The sequence below is a fragment of the Plectropomus leopardus genome, chromosome 10 (assembly GCF_008729295.1).
Source record: "Plectropomus leopardus isolate mb chromosome 10, YSFRI_Pleo_2.0, whole genome shotgun sequence".
Taxonomy (NCBI): domain Eukaryota; kingdom Metazoa; phylum Chordata; class Actinopteri; order Perciformes; family Serranidae; genus Plectropomus; species Plectropomus leopardus.
The window spans coordinates 11549757-11575121 of record NC_056472.1 but is presented as its reverse complement, the minus strand read 5'-3'; the positions used below and the strand labels follow the sequence as shown (position 1 = coordinate 11575121).

Genomic DNA, 25365 nt, shown 5'->3' with positions numbered 1-25365 from the left:
ATAATATGTAGAAAAATGCAAATATTTAATGGAAAAAAAGTCCTTTTGAGCCATTTGTCTCAAGTCTAAGTTAAGTCTCAAGTCATAAATACCAAATCAAAGTTAAGCTGAGTCTTTTATCAATACTGGTCAAACAAGTTTCAAATCCTCAAATTTGTGGCTTGAGTCTGACTCAAGTCCCCCACCTGTGATGTAGCCTGCAGTAGCCTATCTATTAATCCTGGATTCCTGAGCAAATCCATCTGTTGCTAGTCCAAACATGGACAATGTTACCTAGCTTAAATAAACAGCAACATTTCCAGTGGCAGCGACCAAAAACAAAAGGGTTTACCTCAGTGTGTCAACTAACGGATCTAAGCACATGAAGTGGAATAATGATGAATATTGATGAAAAGCAGAAGGACTGGTTAGCTTTCAGACTGCAAATTTGCAAGCTATGGGAAATTTTAACCCCCAAAGAGAGAGAGATTAATAAACTTATAGTTATACCACTTGAAAAAATATTTGAATCTGTAAAGATTTCCCAGGCAAATGTAGCGCCACCTAGAATGTCATTCCAGTGGGCCTTTCTTTGTCTTGGTGGCAGTGAAGTCAGCCAATCACCAGATTCCAATGTATTCCTCCAATGTATCACCATGAAATAAAGAAAGACCTTCAACTCCTGATGAACTCACCATCAGGGAGTCTCCAGCTACATGTCGGCTACTGAGCACTTTGTTGAAGGTATAACTTGAAACTAAAAGAGGCTAAATAACAAGCTCAGGTCAGGCTTTCTAAGTGATTTCTTAAAAATAGTTTTATGTAATTATACAGTCACTGATTAGTCTTCCACAGGATCTAAATATTAGATTTACAGAAACAATACTAAAAGAAATTATTAGAAGAACAGTTTAAGGATTTTTCTTTAAATCTCTGTTTCATCCCAAGTGTGTAAAATGGAAAATGACACAACAATGTTTCACTTTAACCTCACAATGTATGTGAACATAGGACCGTACCGCTATCCAGCCTTTGCACTGTGCTTCCTGCTGTTTGCCTTTAATGTATTTGCTAATCTTCTTTTATTAGTGGTAATATCACGCAAGAGAACACTACATGAGCCCATGTATGTTTTTATTGCATTTTTATCTGTAAACTCTCTGTACGGTTCTGCTGGTTTCTTCCCCAGATTCCTCATGGACCTTCTGTCTGATACTCATTTGATCTCTCGTCCAGCTTGTTTCACTCAGATCTATGTTATCTACACCTATGCTTCATATGAATTTACCATCCTGAGCATTATGGCATATGATAGATACGTTGCCGTATGTGATCCTTTACACTATCACAGCAAGGTGGCCCCTCGGACAGTTTGTTGGTTGGCAGCCTTTGCTTGGATATGTCCAGCTTTTTCTGTTGGGGTATGTCTTTATTTAACGATTAGACTTCCTTTGTGTGGCAACAAGATCTTAAAAGTATACTGTGCTATCTGGAATGTTGCCAAACTGTCATGCGTTACCACTTTTATCAACAATATTGTTGGCTTGCTTGTAACTGCAATTACAATAATTCTGCCCCTGATCTATGTCTTGTATACCTACTTTCGACTTATACTTGTGTGCAAGAAGAGATCAGCAGAATTCAAGAGCAAAGTGTGGCAAACCTTCTTACCACACACTGTGACATTTGTCAGCTATTCCATCACTGCATTTTGTGATATTGCCCTAAGTCGTGTTAATGTTGAAAAGCTGAACCCATTTTTTGCCGTAATTTTATCATTGGAGTTTGTGATGATACCTCCACTTCTGAACCCTCTTGTTTATGGCCTGAAGTTGCCAGAAATAAGAAGACACATTTTCAGCATGCTGTCATGTTTGAAAGCTCTTTCTTAAACTCTCTTTGAAATAATTACTTCACAAAGTCACGAAGTTGATTATATTCATATCATATTGCCTATGAACATTTTGCCTGTAGGGTCTGTGTAGGGTATGTTACTCATTCAGTTATTCCATTCAATCATTAAACATTTGAAGAAACAGGCAGGAGTATCACCGCAGAAGTTAGCCAATGTACTGCTGTGGACAGGGGCAGCAACAAAACACATTTTATCCACCTAATTAACCATCTATGCTTTTGTCAAAGCCAACAGACTTTTTTGAAAAACAATGCTTTAAACTGATACTTTGTGTTACTATAACTGAATAGAAATATATTTTTGGGTTTTTGGTTAGGAGCCTTTAATAAGGTCTGTGGTTAACAACAGCTTAAGAGACTTTCATGTTTTGTTCTATGAGATAAAATACGTCCGTAAATACCCCACTTCTTAAGATTTTATGTGTCTTGCTATGAAGTTGCTAAATGAGACGACAGAACACCATAAAGCAGAACCGCGCTGAACACGGCTTTACAGCCTCGTAGTGTTGGCGAGGCAACCATTGTGTAATTTATTTATAGCCTAACATTAGCCTTCTGCTTCTGATAATTGTATTTAGGCTTCAAAAATTATAAAAGTGCAGTTTATTTGTGAAAATGTATTTGCTAAACAAAATGTGTAAGAATCAGACACTTTTGTTTGCCACAGAGCTTATTTTCTGCAATGATCCAAAATCCCATGGAAAAATTCCATGGGCTGTTTGACGAGGGAACCAGTGCAATGTTAGCTTCCGGGCTGGCCTGCAGAAAAACATCATCCCTGGACTCTACAACCATTAAAACAACCTTTTTTTTTTCCTCAATGTGACTAAAATATGTTTTGCTCCTGCACCCTGTCCACAGGAGGACATTGCTTAGTTTTAATTGCAGTACTCCTGCCAGCTTCTCCAAACTGGGGGCATGCCAACTGTCATTCATTATATGTAATATACTGACTATGGATAAGTACCTAATACAACCCCATTTAAAAAAAATCTGAGCTATCCCCTTGGGGTTAAGAAATTTGATTAAAAAAATTTAATTCGTGATAATAGACACACTGTAGCCTGCTATGAATGTAAAGGGGAGGTGCACATAAATAACATTTGCTGCATAAATTAAACTGGTGAAATCATTTTTCGCCCTTGGTTTAGACAGTTATCCTATGATGCAATATAAATAATTTAAGAGGAGACAATAAAGCCTTGTTTCCAGTCTTGTTTTTGACATGCTCACATCGTACAGCGGCATCTAGTGACCATGGTCATCATGACAGTAATTAATTATTAGAGTATAGTGGATGTCTTTCCAAAATGTAGCACATCAACCTTCGGCCAATCCATTTCATTTGTAGCCAGAACCACCACAACCTCAATACTCCTAATCCTCACCTTTATCACTGTTGGATGGGTTCAAATCTGCAGCATCATAATCACATTTGCATCTTCATGAGGCTCGAAGGCATAATGTTTTTTAATGTTAATTTATTAATTAATAAATCAGTAACTGTACTGTATGTACAATACAGGCATTTCAAGTCAAAGATTGTATCAGCGCAATAAGGGCATTATAGAGTCCAGGTTTGACATTTCTCATTGGCCGACAGGCAAATTAGCATCTCCCTGATTCCCTCATCAAAAAGCCCATGGGATTTTTTATTGGATTTTGGATTATTGCATAAAATAGGCCCTGTGGCAAATAAAGGTTTATGATACTTACATGTTTTGTTCAGCAAGATAATCTTTACAAATTACCCAGACTTTTATGATTTTTGAAGCCTAAAGTTATCAGTTACAGTTATCAGAGGTAAACAGCTAAAGTCAGGCTGTAAATGATCTACACCCTGGTCACAAGCATTCAACTGATCCACAACAAATGGACATAGGTTTCACATGGGAATTTACATGGCTTAACACAAAAACACCAAAATCACGTGATTTCATGTGCAAAGCACGTTTCACGTAGTTCCCATGCGATCACATGTGACCACATGGATTTTTGCTTATGTGAAATCCATGTAGTTTTTCTGCAAGGGTTTAAATACTTTTTAAAAATCCCAGCGAACAGATACAGGCAACTCAGCATCCCTCCTCTCCTCCCCTGCACTCCTGCTGAACAGCAGCACCAAATGGTATGTAGTTTGTGTCTAAATGAATAATCAAAGCCACAGTGTGACAAAAATAAACATTATTTCAAGTTGAGTTTTGGGTTTTAAAGAATTCTGGAAGTGGGAAAGCAATGCAGCATCTGTCTCCCTTCACACCTAAACAGTTAGTGAACCTGAATCTGACAGAATTGGAGGGAGATTGTGTGGTTTTCCACCAGAACTCAGTTCAATTTATTATTTGTCTCAGATGGCCATTTGTGTGCAGCAAGTGTAAAAACATAATGAAAACACAAAAAGCACAACAATATGACACAGAAACATATAACAGTGGACATTAATCTGTACTCAAGGTGACTTGCACCGATGCAAATTCAAGCTCCACAGGAGCAAATTGAGAAGTGTCCACGATAACTCCATGGTGCCTATAATAATTCAGATGGTGTTCAAAATAACAACATCTCCTAATAACATAAATCATTTCCAGTGTAGCACACATCACCAGCAACAGGACATGACAGTCACAATAATGCAGGACCAAGACCGCTACCATAAAGTCCAATGCTGCAACATAGCACACAAGTACAATATATACAAACTATTACTAAACACATCAAAATCTTCATAATCAATACTAGAATTACAATATGTCTAGCTACTGGCACTCAATCATCGTCATCAACAACATCAATACTACAAACAATATGTGCTGTTACTGTCACCATCATCATCAACATCATCATACTACAACAGGTACTGTTACTGTCGCCATATCATCATCATCATCATCGTCATCATCATCATCATCGTCATCCTCATCCTCATCCTCATCCTCATCATCATTATCATCATTACAGGTACTGGAGAGCCAAAGCAGTTACCTCCTTCTGCTGTTAGTGTTTAAAGCGTAAATGGAGATAGGACTGATTAGTTTACTTGCTGTTAAAGCTTAATGGTGAGTTATCTGCTAAGTTAGGCTAGCTGTACTGAGATGTTTTAACAGTGGTTTCATGTCACAACAGTAACAAAAAATGCAGGTGCTTAGGGCAAACACTATTGTTAGCTGGCTGTCCATGAAGGCGGGCCACAGGGAAGCGTGGATGCGGTTCTACAGGGCGCTCCATTTGCCTGAACTTAAGTGGCTCTGACAAGGGAAGGGGAGCGACAGGGGCTCACCTCACATGCAGCTGTTGGGCATAATACATGATTTTAATGAAGAGCTGATGTCATGGGCTATCTCGAAGAACTAAAATATAAAATTACTAAAGGAAAAAGAAATAAAAGTCTTAGAAAAAGAGAACACATCTAGTCAGAGGCTGAAAGGGAAGGTGCTTGACCACCACCTGTTCTCGGGCCTGACAGGCTGGCTCCCCTCCACACTGCTCCTCATTAGTAAAGAAAAAGGAAGGCAGCTCTGTTACGAACAAGATCAATCTTATTAAGCTTTTGTTATGAGGCATTAGACCAGAATGCTGGACAGTCATCTAGATGGGATAAAACTAAAGATTGCATTTATTTGTTTTTTGTTGGTAATTAAATAATTGAATCATTAGATTATGCAGACCACACACACATCTATCTGGCACGGAGCTGATTTAGAGTTTGAGGTCACATGTTCACAACGTCAGTAATGATTACTGCTAAGAGAGAATATAAGCAACTGGGAACATACAATCTAAGGGAATGGGTGGACACAGAGCTAAAGGCACCTTTTTCCTTCTATCAAGTAAGTAGTGCAAATTTCTTACATGCAGTATTAAAATGACATCTGACGATGACAAACTGTAATGTTTTATGATGGATAATACATCAGTAATTACTATGTTTACTCTGTCAGGGTTAAGTGGGATACAAAACTACAGAATTGGTCTCTTTGTTCTCACTCTGTTGTGTTACTGTGTAATTTGGGTGGTAAATTTGACCATTATTGTGACAATAATTATGGACAAAAAGCTTCATGAGCCCATGTATATCTTCCTCTGTAATCTGTGCATCAATGGACTTTACGGGACAGCAGGCTTTTACCCCAAATTCCTCATTGATCTTCTGTCTACCACTCATGTCATCTCTTATGCTGGATGTCTTTTGCAGGGTTTTGTGTTGCACTCCTCAGCTTGTGCTGACTTCTCTCTTCTAGCGCTAATGGCCTATGACCGATATGTGGCTATATGTAGCCCTCTGTTGTACCACTCTGTGATGACGAAACAGAAAATTTGTGTGTTTGTGTTTTTTGCTTGGCTTATACCATTTTACCTTTTGTTCATGAGCACAATAACAACTTCAACATCTAGGTTGTGCGGCTCACACATACCGAAGATCTACTGTATTAATTGGCTGGTAAATAAACTAGCCTGTTCGGCCTCCATAGCAAACATTATTATTCCAGCTTTTAATTATACTTTTTATTTTGGCCATTGTGTGTTTGTTGCTTGGTCTTATGCATATCTGATCAAAACATGCATGACATCAAAAGAGAACAGGAGCAAATTTATGCAGACATGTGTGCCACATTTATTCTCTTTAGCAGTCGTTGTTGGCTCTTTGCTTTTTGATTTGCTGTATGTGCGTTTTGGATCCAAAGCATTACCACAAAGCGCAAATAATTTTATAGCAATGGAATTTCTCATTGTTCCTCCAATTATCAATCCACTGATGTATGGTTTAAAGTTAACACAAATAAGAAACAGAATTCAAAGATTTATATGCAGTAGAAATTCAGTTGTTGGACTGAAGTCATGAGCTGGTCTGCACAAAGGAAAATTAAACTTGTATATGTTTGTGATTTGTGAAAAATACCTAATATGTCTAACAATATTGTTATCCTTAGACAACGTGACAGGAGCAGTGAAAAACACAAAACTGACAGAACAAAAGAAAGCAGTTTAGGAGGAACAAACTGTCTCTAAGGCACGTTTCAATTAAATGTTTCAATTGATTTTCAAACATTTGTTGTTTTGAATAAATCTGAACCTGATCACCAAACTTATGCCTTGTTTTATATTGCAGTGCTTACTTTGCATGAGTTGTGGAGTTTTAAAAAAGTAAAAGTGAGTTTACCCTCATGAAAGAAAAACAGCACATATAAGCAGAGTAATAAAAAGAAAGGCTGTTGCTTTGGCGACCATTTGTCAAGTAACAGACCACAGTCAAAAAGGGCAGCTGATGTACACACAGCATTTGAACAAACTCTGAAATTCTGAAATAAATACCATCACAGTGACTTACTGACTGTGGAATACTGTTGTTACTCTCACAGCAGACGCACAAACAAACAACATATAGGCATAAAAAAATATTTTGCAGTAAAGTCACAAAGCTGTCCCTCAACATCTTATTATGTTTTGCAGGGGTCAAATTAAATGTGCTCTAAAAGTTGTTTTTTGTGTCATTTTATTTGATTTTTACATTAAAAAATTAAATAATGGGAAAAGTGGCTGAAAAGTGTGAAGGACAGATCATGCTCTGCAATAAACTCACGCTAAGACACACATATTTTTTGTTCGGAAACAGTCAGTCAATGATGATGAGGTTGCAGCAGTAACTGTTGCTACTGGTAACGTTGTAGTATGCTGGAGTGCACACACGGCACATGGTTTGTGACCAGGGTCCAATTCATGTCAGTAAAGCACTTTTTTACCACTGGTGGCATATAACAGCTTCCTCGAGCACACTGTGCAGAAACAAACGCCCGACTCCTTTCCTTTGTGGCACCAACTGCCAAAAGGCTTCCCATCTACACCAGTTTCTTCAATCCACACCCAGTGCCATTTGTTTTTCAGTCCTTTATCAACTAAGGCCGTATCTTCTCCAGGCTTCATTAATCTACTTTTCATTTTTTCAGCCAAATCTAACTTTTTAACACTAAATCATTATCACACACCCGTAGAAGCCACTGAGTTTGGGTAATCGTTTTACTTTGTGTCTTTGCTTTGCCATTCAAATAAATTTGGCTACCAGTTTGTGTAAAAAAAAAATCTGTAATCTGTGATCATTCAACAGTTCATTTATCTCTCCCTGCCGTTTTGAGCAACATTGCTCCGTTCCTAGATCTCAGCAATTAACGTGAGTGCAATGCCAATATTTCCCTCAGAAGCGATGTCTTACAATGAGGTCATAGTTGCAATAAATTTATATTTATAAGGATCTCTGCTATCAAGTGCATCGAAGTTATCAAAAATAAAACCTTTTCCCAGTGACAGTCACTTTCAAAGTTCCACATCTTACACTGATATGCAAGTTTACTGCATTTAGAATTACATCACTAAATGTATTTTAGTACCTTCTCCACAACCCCTACTGCTTGAATTCCCCACTTATTCTGATTCATCAGAGAGATGATTTAAACAGAAGAACCAGCCTCTCGTAAGTCACACTCTATGATCTGCAGATTGTGAGGTTTGAAATATTACTACTGACCATCTACATGAATGAAACTGTGCCAGCTGACATAGTTTAATGGATAATGATTCTGTACTAACATTTTTTAGGTTTTCAGGATTAAATTACACAGTGCAACACAGAATCACTCTCTTTGTTCTCACTTTACTGTGTTCCTCGATCATTTGGATAGTAAATGCTGTTCTCATAATAACCATCATTGTGGAGCAAAAGCTTCATGAGCCTATGTATATTTTCTTGTGTAATCTGTGTATTAATGGAATTCACGGAACAGCAGGTTTTTACCCCAAATCCCTCATTGCTCTTCTGTCTACCACTCATGTCATCTCTTATGCTGGGTGTCTTTTGCAGGGTTTTGTGTTGCACTCCTCAGCTTGTGCTGACTTTTCTTTTCTAGCTGTAATGGCCTGTGACCGATATGTGGCTATATGTCGCCCTCTGGTGTACCACTCTGTGATGACTAAACAGAGTTTGCGTGTTTGTATTTTTTGCTTCGCTTATACCCATTTATTTGGTGTTCATGGGTACAATCACAGCATCGACATCGAGGTTATGCGGCTCACTCATACCAAAAATCTACTGTGTTAATTGGCTGGTTAATAAACTCTCTTGTTCTGCCTCCATGGTAAACATTGCTATTCCAGCTTTCAAATATACTTTCTATTCTGGCCATTTTGTTTTTATTATATGGTCTTATGTACATCTGATCAGAACATGCCGAACATCCACAGAGAACATGACAAAGTTTATGCAAACATGTATGCCACATTTATGCTGTTTACTTACTTTTTTGGGTGTTTGCTTTTAGATCTGTTGTATATATACTGTATATTTGACTCAGAGGACTTGTCACAAAGTGTACGAAATTTTATGTCGATTGAATTTCTCCTCATTCCTCCACTCATGAATCCCCTCATATATGGTTTCAAAATGACACTTCTAAGAAATAGAATAATAGAGTTTTTGAGAGGTAAATGTCTGTAGACTAGTACACCATCATCTATTGTGCTTTTAATAATGATGTTTAATATAACCTCTGATGCATTTATTTCAAAATCTTCAGTATCAATAAAAGTCGATTTAGTTGTAATATGAATGATATTAGAAGTCTTTTGTCCAGTGATGGCTGAGTTAACTGGTTGGGAAATACGGGTTATTCAACTTCTAGAAGACATCTTCAACACTGAACACACACAAATGCTCCATTGGTTTCGGTTTTAATCTAATAGGAATTAAGCTTGTTAAAAGGGCCATAATGGTAAATGCATTTTAAGTTAAAACTAAAATATGGTATTCTCTTTTTGATCAAATGCAAACAAACTTTCAACCTACATATATTGAACAACAGCTACAAAGGAAAATTAATGTATTAAAATGTATTCAATTACATTTAACAGATCTTTTTGAAACTTATAAAGTAGCAACTTGAGGTTATCATCTGTTTTAAGTGGATAACTTCAAGATTCTCACTCCGTCTGGATATTGAGGTTCTTTGGGGAGTACAGCGGACGCGGACCTTACTGTGGACAGTTGTAATAGGGGCTACTTCTGAATATCTCCACTGACATTGTACAGATGTTGTTCTATGGAGATCCACCACCTCTGTATTGTTTCTGACTCTGGAAAGATGTTATGCTTTGAAATATTTTGAGGCCAGGAGAGAAAAAAGGCTGTGTTGTACCTCCACAAAATGCCAAGGTTCCAAAATGTAGTAATACAACACAACAGTATTTTATACAACTTAGATGTGTTGTGAATGTAATTGAAAGGCTATTTCTTATTTGCTGAATTCTGATTTAGGAAACACTAAAATTCCTCCTATCTGTAATCAGCCTATTTACCCAAAAAGGCAAGTGCTACAGTAACCATCTTTTGTTATTTCCTTTAACAACTGGAGATACACTGTTCTGTACATGAATATGATACAGTAAAAATACAAATACTTCTAATATTTTTGAGACACTGGATTTAACCAAATAAAAATTAAAAAAACTAATATTTCCCTGTAATAAGAGACTGTACAGGAAAACGTGAATATACTATGGGATGCCATTCATGAAAATATTATATATAAAGTGTTCTGTGAAGTTTCAGTTTGTTGAAAAGCCAGTCGGAACTTATAGATTTAAATTTTGAAAAGAGTAAATGGAATTACAGTTAGAGTGCATGGAATGATGTTCAAATGTATGAAATGACAACTGGAATATACAGACTGAAAATTTAAATATGGAATGAAACCTGAATATATGGAATAAAAGTCAGAATGCATAGAATTACATTGTGAAATGGAAATGTCTGTCAAAATGGAATGACAGTCAGAATATATGGAATTAAAGTGTAAATATATGGAATGACAGTATATACAGCATACAGAATATATTGAACCAAAGTTGAATGAATGAAATCCGATGTCATCAAGGCGCTGGAGCTATTTTTTGTTTTCCATGTGATTAAGCAATACAGATGTTACTTTAAGAAGTGAGTAAGCGACAAGCGAGTCAGCACAAAATCAAGTATCACCAATTCTGAGTAATGAAGATATAATCAATGTATGGGCCAAAATAATACTAGTTACCGTATTCAATTCCATTCCACCGATGAAGAATTTTTTTCACATTGCTGATCACTAAAAGTAGTGGACCTTAAAGGCCCGGCAGTTCCTGCTCTTCAGTGATTGTTAACACAGAAAGAAACAAAACCTTAATCTCCCAGGTGCTCCCCAACAACCGTTACATGTATCTGGAGACTCTAATAGTTCACATGAAAAGGCCAGAGACACAAGAGGTAACACCGGAATGAAAATTGAAATGCTTAATTCGGATCAGAATGGACCATTTCAACACCAGAGTTACACAATGAACTGGCACGGGTAAATTACTGTTTAGGCCAATGGAGTCTGGTGGTTTTTAAGAGAGGGATATAACAGCTGTTTCTAGTTAAAGAAAGGATCTTACTCTTGTTGTATGAAATGTTAATTATCTTTTTATTACTTAGGATTGCTGATACTTAATTTTGTGCTGACTCGTTAGGGACAGACTTACAGCAATATCCATACATATTAATCACACTGAAAACACAAAATAAAAGCTTAAGAATTTCTGATCACTCAGTACATGTATTCTTCCCATATACTCTGCTCTGTCATTCCATATAGTCAAACTTTAAATATACTGCAATTGCAACAATGCAATTACAGACCTGTGGAATCCAGTGCTACCAACCATGTCATGCTAGCTCCTCAGGAAGAGGGCAGAACAGTGCTCCAAATTTGGGCTTAATTTTGGATAGAAAAATGGCATGGACATTGTGCATGGGCCCCTTGACCTCTGACCTTCAGGTATCGAAATGAAAAGGGGTTATGGGTACCAATGAGTCTCCACTTTACAGAAATGCCCACTTTATGCTAGTCTCATGCAGTTCTTTCCTATTCAAAACTGGTAAAAAAAATAACTTTCCCTTAATACCTTAATATGGACTTCATAACTTTTTTAAAATGCAAAATAATGAAACTGAAAACATGATTTAAAAAATGTGATGAATCACTATAAACCATAGAAATTCTTAATTTTTATACACATAAAATATATGTGTATATATATATATATATACACACACACACACACACACACACATATAGATAGATATATAAGATATAGATATATATTTATATACACACACACACACACACACACACACACACACGAGCGCACACACACACACACTCACGCGCGAGCGCACACACACACACACACACACACACACACTCACTCACTCACGCGCGCACACGCGCGCACGCACACACACACACACACACACACATATAGATAGATATATATAGATATAGATATAGATATATATTTATATATATACACACACACACACATGGCCTCCTAATGTCAACTCAAACAAACTGTATTTTAGTGACTTGTCTTGAACCTCTGTTGCTTGAAATCCCAGTTTGTGTTGAGTCATCAGAGAGATCTGATTTAAACACAGGAACACACACTGGTGCAGTCAGAGGCACTCACAGGCACAGGATGCTCGCTGCCCAAACAGTAACTCAGGAACATGTACGTCAAAGATGTCTCTGTGAAGTCACACTGTATCATCTGCAGATTGTGAGGTTTGAATTATTACTACTGTAGATTTCAATGAATGAAACTGTGCCAGCTGACGTAGCTTAATGGATAATGATTCTGTACTTACATTTTTTAGGCTTTCAGGATTAAATTACACAGTGCAACACAGAATCATTCTCTTTGTTCTCACGTTACTGTGTTACTCGATCATTTGGATTGCAAATGTTGTTCTCATCATAACCATCACTGTGGACCGAAAACTTCATGAGCCTATGTATATTTTCCTGTGTAATCTGTGTATTAATGGACTTTATGGCACAGCAGGCTTTTTCCCCAAATTCCTCACAGACCTTGTGTCTGACACTCACGTCATCTCTTATGCTGCATGTCTTTTGCAGAGTTATGTGATATACTCGTCATGTGGAGCTGACTTATCTATTCTAGCTGTGATGGCTTATGACAGATATGTGGCTATATGTCAACCTCTGATGTACCACTCTGTGATGACTACACAGAGGATATCTCTGTTAGTTGCCTTCTTTTGGCTCTTACCTCTTTTTTGCATGCTTGCTAACACAATGACAATATTCCAATTAAAGTTATGTGGCTCACACATCCCTAAACTTTACTGCTCAAACTCACTAATTGCTAAACTAGCTTGCTCAACCCCTTTGACAAATATGAGCATTTCATATTTTAACATTATTATTTACATTTTCCATTTTTTCTTTCTTGTGTGGTCTTATATATACCTGGTCAAAAAATGCCTAACGTCCACGCAAGGAAGGAAGAAGTTTATGCAAACATGTATGCCACATTTGGTCTCTTTATTTAATTTTGCCACTGCAGTGCTTTTTGATTTAATGTACGCACGATTTGGCTCAAGAATATTATCACAGAGTCTTCAGAACTTCATGGCAGTAGAATTTCTTTTAATTCCTCCTGTTATAACCCCGCTGGTGTATGGATTAACATTAACCGCAATTAGAAGCAGAATTCTTGTTTTTTTGGGGAAAAAAAATAAAGTGTCGAAGTGATAAAGTAATCAAGGCGAGAGATCCTCCTCTCAGCTCTTCCATGCTTGAACAGGTGTTATACCATCTTTTTTTCTAAAACATTTTCTCATTGATTCAGAACATTTATGTGACATTAAAAGAGGTATAAAATAACCAGTGTTTATTTTATTATTCCCAGTAAATTTCTGTTGATGTCTGATTTGACCGTTTCTGTGAGCTATGTTATATGACATACATGTCATGATGGAAAGTATCACAATGCATTTATCTTTTGTGTCCAAATTTTTAAAAATTCATTATTCCAAAGCCCTCTAACTGTGCAACTTCATTGCAAATACAATATGCATTTTTAACCTTTGCCCTATCACATTATTTGTTGGAGAAAACAATACTGTAGTTTTACTTAAAAAACACTCCTCCACTATATTCTTTTAGCTCATATGTGCCAGTAAAATTGAATGCTATTTGCAGGTTTTGGGCTTTTAAAATATCTAATCATTTGCAAATCAACCAGCTGCTTTTGGAGTTGTTGCATAATTTTTTAAGTTGACGAATGCTTTTCTAACTGTTCCACATATTGAGAGGTCATGTTTAAAAGCATGCAACTGCATATTTTATATCAACTGTGGCTAAACAACAAAACAACAATGTGTGTGTGTGTGTGTGTGTGTGTGTGTGTGTGTGTGTGTGTGTGCACCTGACTGCTTTTTGTCTGTCAGCAATGGCTCAGAATGTCTGAAATCTTTTTTGGGCGCAAAACCTTTGCACAGCCACAAGTACAGCTTGCAGCTTTTCAATAAACAGTATTTGAATTAACAACAGAGGGATAAAGGCTCTGACTTGTGACTGCATTTATTCCCAGCCTCAGGCCTAAGGGTACCTTAGTTAGCAGCAAACACACTGTCATATAAAGGAGATGAGACTCACATGTTGTGCTTGCATTCACTTCATGACAGGAGGAATGATTTTTCTGTGCTGCCGTCAAAACATCAGGTATAAAACATTTGTTCTAAACTAATGGCCTTACCTTCAGTCTCCACTTTATATAACATGGCCATTTAACAGCATCAAGCTAGAGCAGTAAACATTATTTCACCTGTTAATTTACATGTTCATTCAGAGATAAAGATTCAAAATTGCAAATCATGTACAAAAAAATCAAATAATAATTTACAGTTATAGTAATTGTAACATGTTAGTTTGACCGTGGAAGTAATAGTATCATAACGTTATTTTAATGTTTGTATTCTAGATTTACCATTACAGTACTTAACAAGAGTGAATTTTCAAGTTTTTTTATTTAAATAAACGGAGTCTGGCTAATAACTGGAAAACAATTAGGCAAGTCTAGAATATGTAATGAAACCTTGTTTACTAATGCAGAAAATAGGTCGAACCTTGGTAATGACCTAGCAACAGACACGTTTTCTAGTCCCTTCAGAGTCTGCCAGCCAACTTGAGCTTATGCTTTCTATAGTTGTGGGGTTTCCCAAACTAAATAAATACCCCAGATATAAACACAAAAATGCTTAAATGCTTAAAAATCTGCTTATCTGCTTTTTAGCTAATAGCACCATATGACTGTTCAAGCTGATAGAGGATGCCAAAAAAAATGCTAAACATTTCCAAGCAAGGTTATGTCCAAATTCATTTAATGGAAAAAAAACCCAAAAAAACAGATTAAATCATTTACAAAATTCACATGTTTTTACCTGACGAAATGTTATGCTTCAATCCATATTTGATGGTGTTTAGCCTTTCAAAAACAACTTTGTTGCTGAGATCACTTAGCCTAAGTATTGTAGCGATGCCCACTTTCTAAATCTGGACTGAGTTTTTTTTAGTTTGCAGTTAAGTTTGCTGTTTTGTGTCCCAAAATGCAAATGTCACCTTTTGTCAGTGTTTATATTGTGCCTGTTCAGGACACAGTGGTCTACTTTATGGTTTACACCGTCAGCGAGTTTACTGCTACTCTTCATAATGTTAACGTCATTGCTTCAGTGAATACTGGGGGTCCTTGTGCATTATGTGTCTCACATTTACTGATGCCACTTTGACATGTCCTGTTTGTCTCCAGTCTGATGAAAGAAATACCATAGACATACATTTTCTGCAGGAACAGTAGTTAAGAAATGATATAGTTGTTTTTGTATCCATGGGGAAGGTGTGCTGCCATGCTTATCCCAGCACATTCTTGACTCGGAGTCTGAGCTCACATAATCTGGGTACTCTGTCGCACAATAGCTTGTTACTTCACATTCCCCAAATCAGAACTGAAGTAGGAAAAATGTAATCCTCTTAAAGTGCACCTTATACAGGGAAGAGTCTGCAAAGGGACTTACTGTAAACTTGGACACTTCCATCATTACGGTCATTCAAATGCTGTATTTCAGATCTTGATTTAAGTTAGTGTAGACGTGTTTAATTATAATTCTACACCTCACCATGTTTGTTTTTGCTGTATTTCTATTGTTTTTTAGCTACTTACGTTGCTATTACCGTTTGTTGTTTGATATGATCCTGTCTCTTTTTAAACTGTTATTTGATCGCTTGTTGAATGTTTGAAATGTCTTGTTCACATTCGGCATCATTGAAAATGAAGCACTCCCTCAATGATTTCTCAAGAGTCTTAAATAAAGGTTTGAATGAATGTCTTTTACACAAGTGCACCACCATTCTGTTTATTAAACATTTCAGACCTAAGCCAGAAACCACATATACGTCTGTTTGGCTGCAGAAAATAATCAGAAAATAACGTCTTGCACAAAACCTGCATTATAGAATCAAATGCCTAATTCTGCTTGGTAACTTCACAGGTTTCTCTGTCGTTTTGAGTTAGTTTTACACACACACTGTTACACGCTACACAGGCCCGCTTGCATTAGCAAGTTAGCCAACCGATCAAGATCTCAGTTCACAGAAGCAAACAAATCACACACCGCACAGCTGATGGTTTCCAGCCCAAAACATGTTCAAAAACCGCCCCAAAGCACAAAACCGCACAAAACATTTAATCGGTAAAGCAACGTCATTTTGACCACCCTAATAATTTCTGTATCATACTTAAAAGCAACGAAGGCCTGCAGCTGAGGCATGCATAATAACCCCTAAAGCAACAAGCAACCTGCAGCAGCCAACTACCACAGCAAAGCAGCTTTTTAAGGTGCATTCCTGCCAAACTCTGGACTGAAGCTGTACAATGAGATCATCTTCATCATATTTGTTTATAAGGCAGCTGGTATCTTTTTACAACTCAGTATCATTTCAACAAATAATACAATAAACTTTAACCTTAAGTGGGGTAACTTTGCATAAATTCAGATTTATGCTCCAATTTATGCCCCAATTTACGCTCCTCTTTGCACAAGCGTAAACACACAGAGTGCATACAGTGCAAGCACACGCACAGAGAAAATGCACTTTTACAAGGCAGATTTTAATTATTTTAAATATTTCCGATTATTCATTACATATGCAATGAATTATATTATAATTACTAGGTTTTAAGTCAGACAGGCTGGTGTGTGCTGCGAGGTCTTACCTTTAAATGCAGAACAGGTCGTCGGTTTGCAAATTGAACTGGCTGCTGCAGGACACAGCTGAACATCGGGAAGGTACTTTGTAGAAATATAAAGGGTCCCTTTCACATCGCTTTCAGTATGCTTTCTCGTATTTCCCCACTTTGGCATGATGAAAAACACACTTTGCCACACTGGCTAACTTGCTACCGCCAAAATTTCACTACCACAGCACACTGCGTCGATACCTCCAGCGCAGGCGCTATGAGGTCAGAGGTCACGTTAGGGTGACGTTGTCAACCCCAGCTGTTTCTTCTTCTCTTGATTATTGGCGGATCGCAAAAACCCAGCTGCTTCTCACAAGAATGGAGTATAAATCAAACAAATTTGTGTGTGTGTGTAATATAATGTATTTTTCTTATAATAATAATAATTTTCGTATTTATTTTGTGTGTGTGTGTGTGTATAATTTATTTTTCTTATAATAATAATTTTATTTTATCTTATATATATAATAATTTATATATATATATATATATATATATATATATATATATATATATATATATACATGTAAAACCAGCCCAAATTCGAGCCCGAGCTCAATTTCCCTGCACATTGCAACCCAAAGCAGCCCAACTGGCCGGAAAACCCCAAAACCCTATCCGGCACATCCATGGATGTATTATGAGGAAGTCAACACAGTCTGTGTTGCCGGAAGTGTTATCCAAAAGCACCAAGTGTGATGCGCCATCTAGTGACGTAGCGTAGTAGTGGTTTAGTGACTGAAATTACATGGCGATGACATGAATTGAAATAAATGCAAAATTATTATTATTATTATTATTATTATTATTATTATTATTATTATTATTATTATTATTATTATTGTTGTTGGAGTTGTTGTTGTTGTTGTTGTTGTTGTTGTTGTTGTTATTATGCAATGCCTTCTATGAAGACAGAGTTTACTTAATTATTTCTTAAGTCAGCTGTTTTCAACCATCTACATATTAACTTTAAAGTATTTAAATTACTAAAAAGATTTAAACTTGGGAAGTGTGTCTGGACAGTGAATTGTCTTTTATCCCTGATATATACAGTACCAGGGATTTTGTGGAGTGTCACTGCAGATTTCACACAAATCAGTAAAGTTAAAAATATACTACTATAAAGGATTTTCCAAAATACAAAACAGATGTTATAAAGTCCCCTTGACCAAGAAAAACACTTATTACAGCCTTCATTCCCACTGCTATAAACATCTTCAACTAAATGGTAATGCACAACACATCTACATAAACACTATGCCACTCTGCACATAGTAGAATATTGTAATTTTTATTCTGTCTAAATTATTTGTAGTAGGTATTTATTCTGTTTTTAGGAACACATGCTGTATGTTTATTTTCTCAGTTTGTTTTGTAAAGTATGATGTATGTTGAACTACGCCTAAGACGATTATTTGTTGACAGACAATAAAGTTTCCTGCCTCTGAATCTGAATCATCACTTATAACCCAATAGAAGTGAGTGACGGTGTATTTTTCTGCAGAGACTCTACCTGTATTTTATTATTTATTCCATATTTTCTGTGTTTATGGGCATGTACCCGCACAGTGCTGAAGTCATAATAAAAAGGTAGAGACCCAGTGATCAAGAGTGAATCTGGGTGTGGCTTTCACTTTTGCTGGCGAGTATGTTCACAAACAGTAACCAACTATCCTCTGTGTTGTTTGCTGTTGTGTTAGCTCCTCCTTACTGGACAGAGTTTGAAGTGTTTGCCAGGAGGAGAGCTGCTGTGGAGCTGGCAACAACACAAAGTTTGCTGATCCGGCAGGGAGTCAAGACGGTCCAGCATGCTCCTACTTGGTACTGGGTTATTTCAGTCATTACCTTTTTCCTTTATCCACTGTTTCACAGCTGCAACAGTAGCGACCAAACAGGCTACAGAGCCTATGATGTTAGCACAAGTTTAAATAACTTGGTTTTCATTGGCCAATGAGCCCCGTCCTGGAACACATGATGCTACTCTAATGTGCACCCTGGAGGACAGACACACACAGAGGGTACATAAAGACAAAAGAGAGAGCTGGATAATTCTTTATGGATTTTTTGTTGATCTACTGGCCCTCCGATGTGCGGGCCCACCTGGAGTTGTCCCAGTATGCTGAAGCCCGGCTCCTTGGACCAATAAGCTGCCCAGCAGGGCCCCAGCTGCAGCCCCAACAGCTGACCTGGTACTTAACCCTGTAGCCACCCTGGAGGAGCCAGCAAGGGCCCCAACTGCGGCTCCCAGCGCAGTGCCTCCAGCCCTCAGCCACGACGGAGTCCAGTCAATCTCAAGTTGCCCCACTTGGTCTGCAGTCTCACTCTGTGGACCCAAAAAGAATCACTCTATTAATATACCTGGTTACCATCCCAACTTTCAGCAATATCAAGCGCTCAATCTCACAGCTGATTAAAATATGTCCTTATGTTTATATCGCAAGCTGTCTGACTGTATTCAGTCAACCAATTATCTTATATTTGCAAAAAGTATGTGTTTCCAAGACTTGGGACCCACCCCAAGGACAGACAAACCCTGATTATGACACTAGTGCCAACTGCAGGTCTCTCGTTCTTGGCAAAATGCTTCAGTGACTAATGAGTGTAATGAGCTGTGAATATATAAGGTACTGACATTCTCTGTGGCAAAACAGTTGGATCAGACTTTCCAGCTCTGCATGAAGTAATGTAACACTGTCTGTCATGGGTCATGACGTTTGCTGAGTACATTCACACTCCTCAAAACATGAATCTTTGTTATGTGTAGAGGGAGGAAACTATACTGAACACCCAGGCTTATCAATATGGTTTAGTTGGTGGTAACTCAACTGGCTTAACAAAAATAATTTCTCCAGTTGACATTAACAAAGTTTGGCTTTGTGGCAAAATCTTAAAGAATTTTTACAGAGATCACTTGTTTTGCAATCCTCCTCTGATACAGTTATCAACCAAGATATATCTGTTTGGGCTTATCATTTGTTTTTGCAGCAATGTTCATCTCACTCACCTTCTCATGTAACATGTTGTCATCATCCAACACTACCAGACCTTTCTGTTCTGTCTCTGCAACTAAAAAACATTAGTGACATTTACTCAGGCAGAAGAAGTCACATAGCATTGTTATTAACTAGAATTACAACTTTGTATGTCTGTGAATACATGGATGCTGATTTAAGCACACTTTCAAGGTGGGCACTGATGGAAAAGCTACTACTACATATTTGATTCAGTATCTGATCAAATATCTCTCATTTTGTTCCTGAGTAATGAATAACAGCCAGATAAGTATTTTTGCAGAATGTTATGATGTCACAGTGAAGCTGACCTTTGACCTTTTGGATATAAAATGTTATTACTTCATCATTTTATCCTTTTAGACATTTATGTATTGTTATATCGAGTGGGTGAATTCCAGAGTTATAGCCAAGAATATGTGTTGTGAGGTAACAATGATCTTAACTTTTGACCACCAGGATCTAATCAGTTTATCATTGAGTCCACCTGAACGTTTGTGCCAAATTTGAATTTCCATCAAGAAGTTCTTGAGATATCGCAGTCACAAAAATGGAATGGATGCACGTACAGACAAGAAGACAAAGAAGTTGGCCAGTCGGAAACCTGAAAAAAAACGCTATTACTGAAAGGCTACCTGGATCAGTGACCTCTGTAGCGCATTCTAATGCCGCCATTTCTCAATATGATAGAAGAGTAAGGTGTAAGGAGAGAGTCAGCACAATTTTGGTCGTGTCCACCATTGCACAAAATGTCGCCTCAATGAACTGTGCACACTCTGACATTACAAGCCAAAAACTCTGTTCTCCCTGTTTCCATGTCAACACAAAAAACAGTTTCTGAAAATCTTCAACCTGGCAGAGTTTCACAAGAGATCTGTTTAAAGTGACCTAAAACACAGTTTTGCGTGTTGAAAAGACCTAAAAACATAGAAAAAGCAACATTTTCATATATACCTGTGTACATGTGGACAAGGCCTCAAATAACTACATCAGACTCATTTCACTAAGGATCTGCAGGGTTGAGTTTTACTCACTGGGCTTAACAGCTTCTCCATGGTGGCTGAATGGCACCGTAAATGCCCATTTGTGTTGTTGGCCAAGATCCTCCAATGATTTGAGGCCAGTCATTGTTTTCTTGTCACTTTTGTTGAAGTGCACAGTGTTCATCTCATTTTTGGGTTCTTTTTTCTGGTAGTGCCTCTGCATCCCTTCGATTGTGGCCTTCAACACCCTCTTTGTATCCTCATTTTCTCTCTTCAGCTGTGCTATTGTCTGTTTAAGATCTTTGGCTTCTCTTTTGTGATTGATCATCATTTGATCCAGCTCTTCATCTTTCTTCTCACACTTTTTCTTCAAGGCTGCCGTCTCTCGCTCTTGTTCCTTCACTCTTTCCTCCAGCTCTACCTTTTCCACCTCAATGCTTTGCTTTGTAGCTTTAATGACATCATCTTTCGCAGCACATTTTTCACTCAAGCTTGTTATGACTCTGTCTTTCCCTATAATGACTTGCTTGAGCTGGCTGTTCTCCCTCTCGGCCTCCATTAATCTTCTGCCAATCTCGTCATAGTCTTTATTCCTCCCCTCCCTCGCTGCCTCCAGAGCGTCAGTGTCCTCATCTTTCTCTTGAGCTGTTTTAATCATGTCCAATACTATCCTCTCCTTCTCTTCAACTGTTCGCCTCAGCAGATCATTGTCCCCTCTTGCCTTCTTGAGCCGTCTTGCTTTCTTTTTGGAGATTTGATCCAGCTTCTTGTTATTTTCTTGGAGTGTCATAAAACTACGCAACAAGTGTACGTTATCATTACCCACCTCAGTTTCCTCAATCATTGCCAGCAGTTCTCTAACCTGAACGTCTCCAACCTTGTTTAAGTTATCAAAAACATGGTATCTATTTCCACATTTGTCCACCAACCACTGAAGGGCAGGCCACCTCTCAATGTGCTCCTCAATGGGGGTGACTCCCAGTTTGTCTCCCCAAGTGAACAGTGTGATGGCTCGAGTCCACCCCCAAGGTCCAAGCAAGTTTAAGTGTTCCTCCGTTTTCAACCGGTCCGTTTCAGTGAAAGTCTCATCACTGCGTACGACCACCAGGACAGCATGAGGAATTGGGGAACACAGAGATGCACTGTGGGTAATCTGCTGTTGCACTTCCTGTGGAGTGTCCTCTGAACAGTATCTGCCATGCCAGCCAGGAGTATCAACCACAGTGACTTGCTTTTGGTCAGCGTAACCCCGTCTCTCAGAGCACTGCGATGTTGGATGTCCAGCAGGAAATACTTCCTCCCCCAGTATGGTGTTTCCAGCTGAGCTCTTCCCAACCTGCTTTTGCCCCATGATGAGAACTCGAAGCATTGAGATCGGAGGCAACTCTCCTGGATTTTAAATAACATGCAGAATTTAAGCAACAATATTAACTTGGAATAATTTCATATTTGGATATATTTGACAATTTAAATGACAATAATGTAGAAATCTGTTAGGAAAAGTGTACCTAAACTCTTTCAAAAAGGAAAGCTTTTTTTAAAGAAACTTTAGCTATTTAATATTCCTTGGTAGAACCATAAAATTATTTAATCAAAATTAGTCTTCAGCTGCAAAGTTCCATGTGAACTTGCAATCTGAGGACAGCAAACTCAAGCAGTAAACGCTACACTCACATACTCAGAGCATTAATATCGCAGCAAACAGCTATTTGCAATGTAAAGATATAGCGGTGTAATGGTGTCCTGAGCAGAGAATGACATTCACATTGACTGAGACCTGTGGGCAAATATTCACTCTCCTTTTAGCTCACATTTTGGTCTCTACCAACTACAGATGGAAATATTTAGCTCTCAAACTGCTAAATTTTGCAGCTACCTTATTTGTTTAAAACACTAACCTATTATGGCCAACAGCTACATTATGAAAGCAGTGAGAGTGAACAAGAACAGTCAATTTGCAGAAAACCAGAACAACAGGCTGAAAGAAGCTAAAAACCTCTGAGGGGAACCACAGTGATAGGTGATAATTCTTTGTTGGGTTCAACACTACAAGTGACTGCTTTCACATCACACATTCAATCCAGTGTCATAAAAATATCGACTAATTAAAGAATACTTACCCATTAAAGATCTGAGTGTGCTTCTGGTTATTTGCACATTCATTCGTCTCAGAATCGCCCTCTTTTCCACTTTTTTCCTTTCCCTCCCAGTTATTCTAGAGACTTCTACGTTTGCAGCCACATAACCATCTCCACCTGCGTTTTTCTTCCTTGCAATCATTGCATCAATCTTCTTCAAAAGTTCTTCAATCTGAGCATCATCATCTTCTCCCCAAATGCTCGTGTCTAAAAGGTGGTATCTATGTCCACACCTCCCCAAAACTGCTTTCAGAAACCTGTGTCTTGCAGCGTAGTCCTCAATGGACGAGCCTCTCAGTCTCTCACATCTGGTGAATATTAATATCATGTTTCTCCACACCGTCTCATTAAGCAGCTCAAGAGGTCCTTCAACTGTCCACTCCCTGCCTCTGTGAGGGCTGATGGGTATGACCATGAGGAAGGTGTGAGGTCCTGGCAGGCACATGGTCATGCAGGCTGCCATGTTGTCATTCACCAGGCCGGGGTCTCGAACGGAGTAGTGGATCCACCTTTCAGGGCTGTTGACCACAATAACTGTACGGCCATCATCAAGAACACCCTGTCTCCTAACACACATCTTCACATCTCTACTGGTGTCAAACATCTGTCGGCCCAGGATGGTGTTTCCTGTCAAACTCTTCTCCAGCCAGTCGTGGCCAAGAAGGACAATCCGCAGCTCCTGAGGACAGTGTTTGTCCCCTGGAAGATGACAAAATTAATCAGCAGCAGTGCAAACATGTCATCATATCGTAATTTATATCAGACGCAAAAGTAGAACTGAAATGAAAGAAGAAATAGAAGGATTTTGATATAACTTTTCAATGAAGTTGAAGGGAATGGAAAGTTCATTCTGGACCCTGAAAACAGTCGTTGTCAAGCTCAGTTTTTCAATCTTTAACCAGCGCAGTCCTTAAAATATTCAGAAAAATTGAACATGATACTCTGTCTGCTGAGGAGGATCATTTGAAGCTCCAGGACAGCGACCACAAAGACCTTGCTGGCAGATTGCTTACTCATGTCTGTGTTTTTGATTGCTCTACTCTGACAACCATAAAGTCACATAACTGTTGTAAAGCTCAATGCTACATGCGAAATAATTTATTTTATTCTCAATAAAGTGTTAAAAGTTGAAGTGCAAATATAATTCAACTGCATACCTTTTCGTGTCTGTGCTTTGCAGCCCACTGAAACTCTTTCTTCCATCTTTTATCCTGTCAAATGCTTTTTGAAAAACCACATTGTCGGTCCCCATGGTCAACCTGCACTTTAATGTTTGACTCGGCTTCCTGTCTGATAAGCGGTCAAAGTCTAGCCGACCCAACCACTCATATAATCTCTGTAAGGGGAGATATCACACGTATAAGCACAATCAGAGAACAACTTTTGAACAGTGACACTAAGTTAACCATTACATTTATCGCCAGGGTCTGAGGTCAGTGTGTTTAATTTATTCATTTTTCAATGAGCCTCTTATTTTAAGTGATATACTGTTGATTACATAATAATCTGTCAAAGCTGGTAGTTTTTATTAATTGACATGGGCAATTTCTCTATTTCTGCTCTTCCCACAGCTTTAGGGTAAGAGGGCTCAGTTGGAAAAAGTTGAAGTCATGTATATCCACCAATCAGAGCAGAAAATTTGACCAGTTAAAACAGTTTAACAAGTTTTCAACTCTAAACCCTTGATAAATATTACCAGTGGAATTTTTTCCCTTTAAAATTAGTTTTGATGGTTGCTTATTTAGAATATTTTATATTATTTAGAAAAACATGTTTGGAACCAAGTTTTCAAGGGCTCTTGAGAAGATATCTGAAAAGTAACGTTAACAAAAGCAAGAATGACACTTTTTCAGCTTCCTCAGAAAGCCTTTTTATTCAGATTCAAATTCAGAGTTAATGCCACAGCTGCTGCATTGCCAGTCTGTAAGAGTCCCTGAGTCAGAATTAACTCGATTCAGTGACTGTGCAATAGTGCACATCATGCAAAAAGTAACTGACTACAGTAAGAAACCATGATTAATTACAAACTTGAAAAAAAATGCTTTGTAAGCATCATCAGCCTTCTGTCTGTGGCTTTAATTAGAAGAGAGGCATCGCTGAAGGTATTCGCAGCTCCAAACCTGAAAAGGCGAGCTTGTGTCAGGTATAACCTTTGCAGATCATTTCGTATACTGCACCCTG

General features: G+C 38.0%; 4 protein-coding genes across 4 annotated transcripts; all 4 read left to right on the top strand.

The window, feature by feature from the left end:
* The first annotated feature begins 935 nt into the window (after positions 1 to 935).
* LOC121948992 (olfactory receptor 142-like) lies at positions 936 to 1871 on the top strand. The gene has a single exon (XM_042494576.1). The coding sequence runs from the start codon at positions 936 to 938 to the stop codon at positions 1869 to 1871; it is 936 nt and encodes a 311-aa protein (XP_042350510.1).
* A 3917-nt stretch (positions 1872 to 5788) lies between these two features.
* On the top strand, positions 5789 to 6733 carry LOC121949103 (olfactory receptor 4Q2-like). The gene has a single exon (XM_042494703.1). It carries the CDS (start codon positions 5789 to 5791, stop codon positions 6731 to 6733), a length of 945 nt encoding a protein of 314 aa, XP_042350637.1.
* Positions 6734 to 8449: 1716 nt separating this feature from the next.
* Positions 8450 to 9376, top strand: LOC121949102 (olfactory receptor 4E1-like). The gene is given in 3 exon segments (XM_042494702.1): positions 8450 to 8865; positions 8867 to 9180; positions 9183 to 9376. Coding segments are annotated over 3 exon segments (924 nt in total).
* A 3196-nt stretch (positions 9377 to 12572) lies between these two features.
* On the top strand, positions 12573 to 13508 carry LOC121948993 (olfactory receptor 6N2-like). The gene has a single exon (XM_042494577.1). It carries the CDS (start codon positions 12576 to 12578, stop codon positions 13506 to 13508), a length of 933 nt encoding a protein of 310 aa, XP_042350511.1. The 5' UTR covers positions 12573 to 12575.
* The last annotated feature ends 11857 nt before the right edge of the window (positions 13509 to 25365 follow it).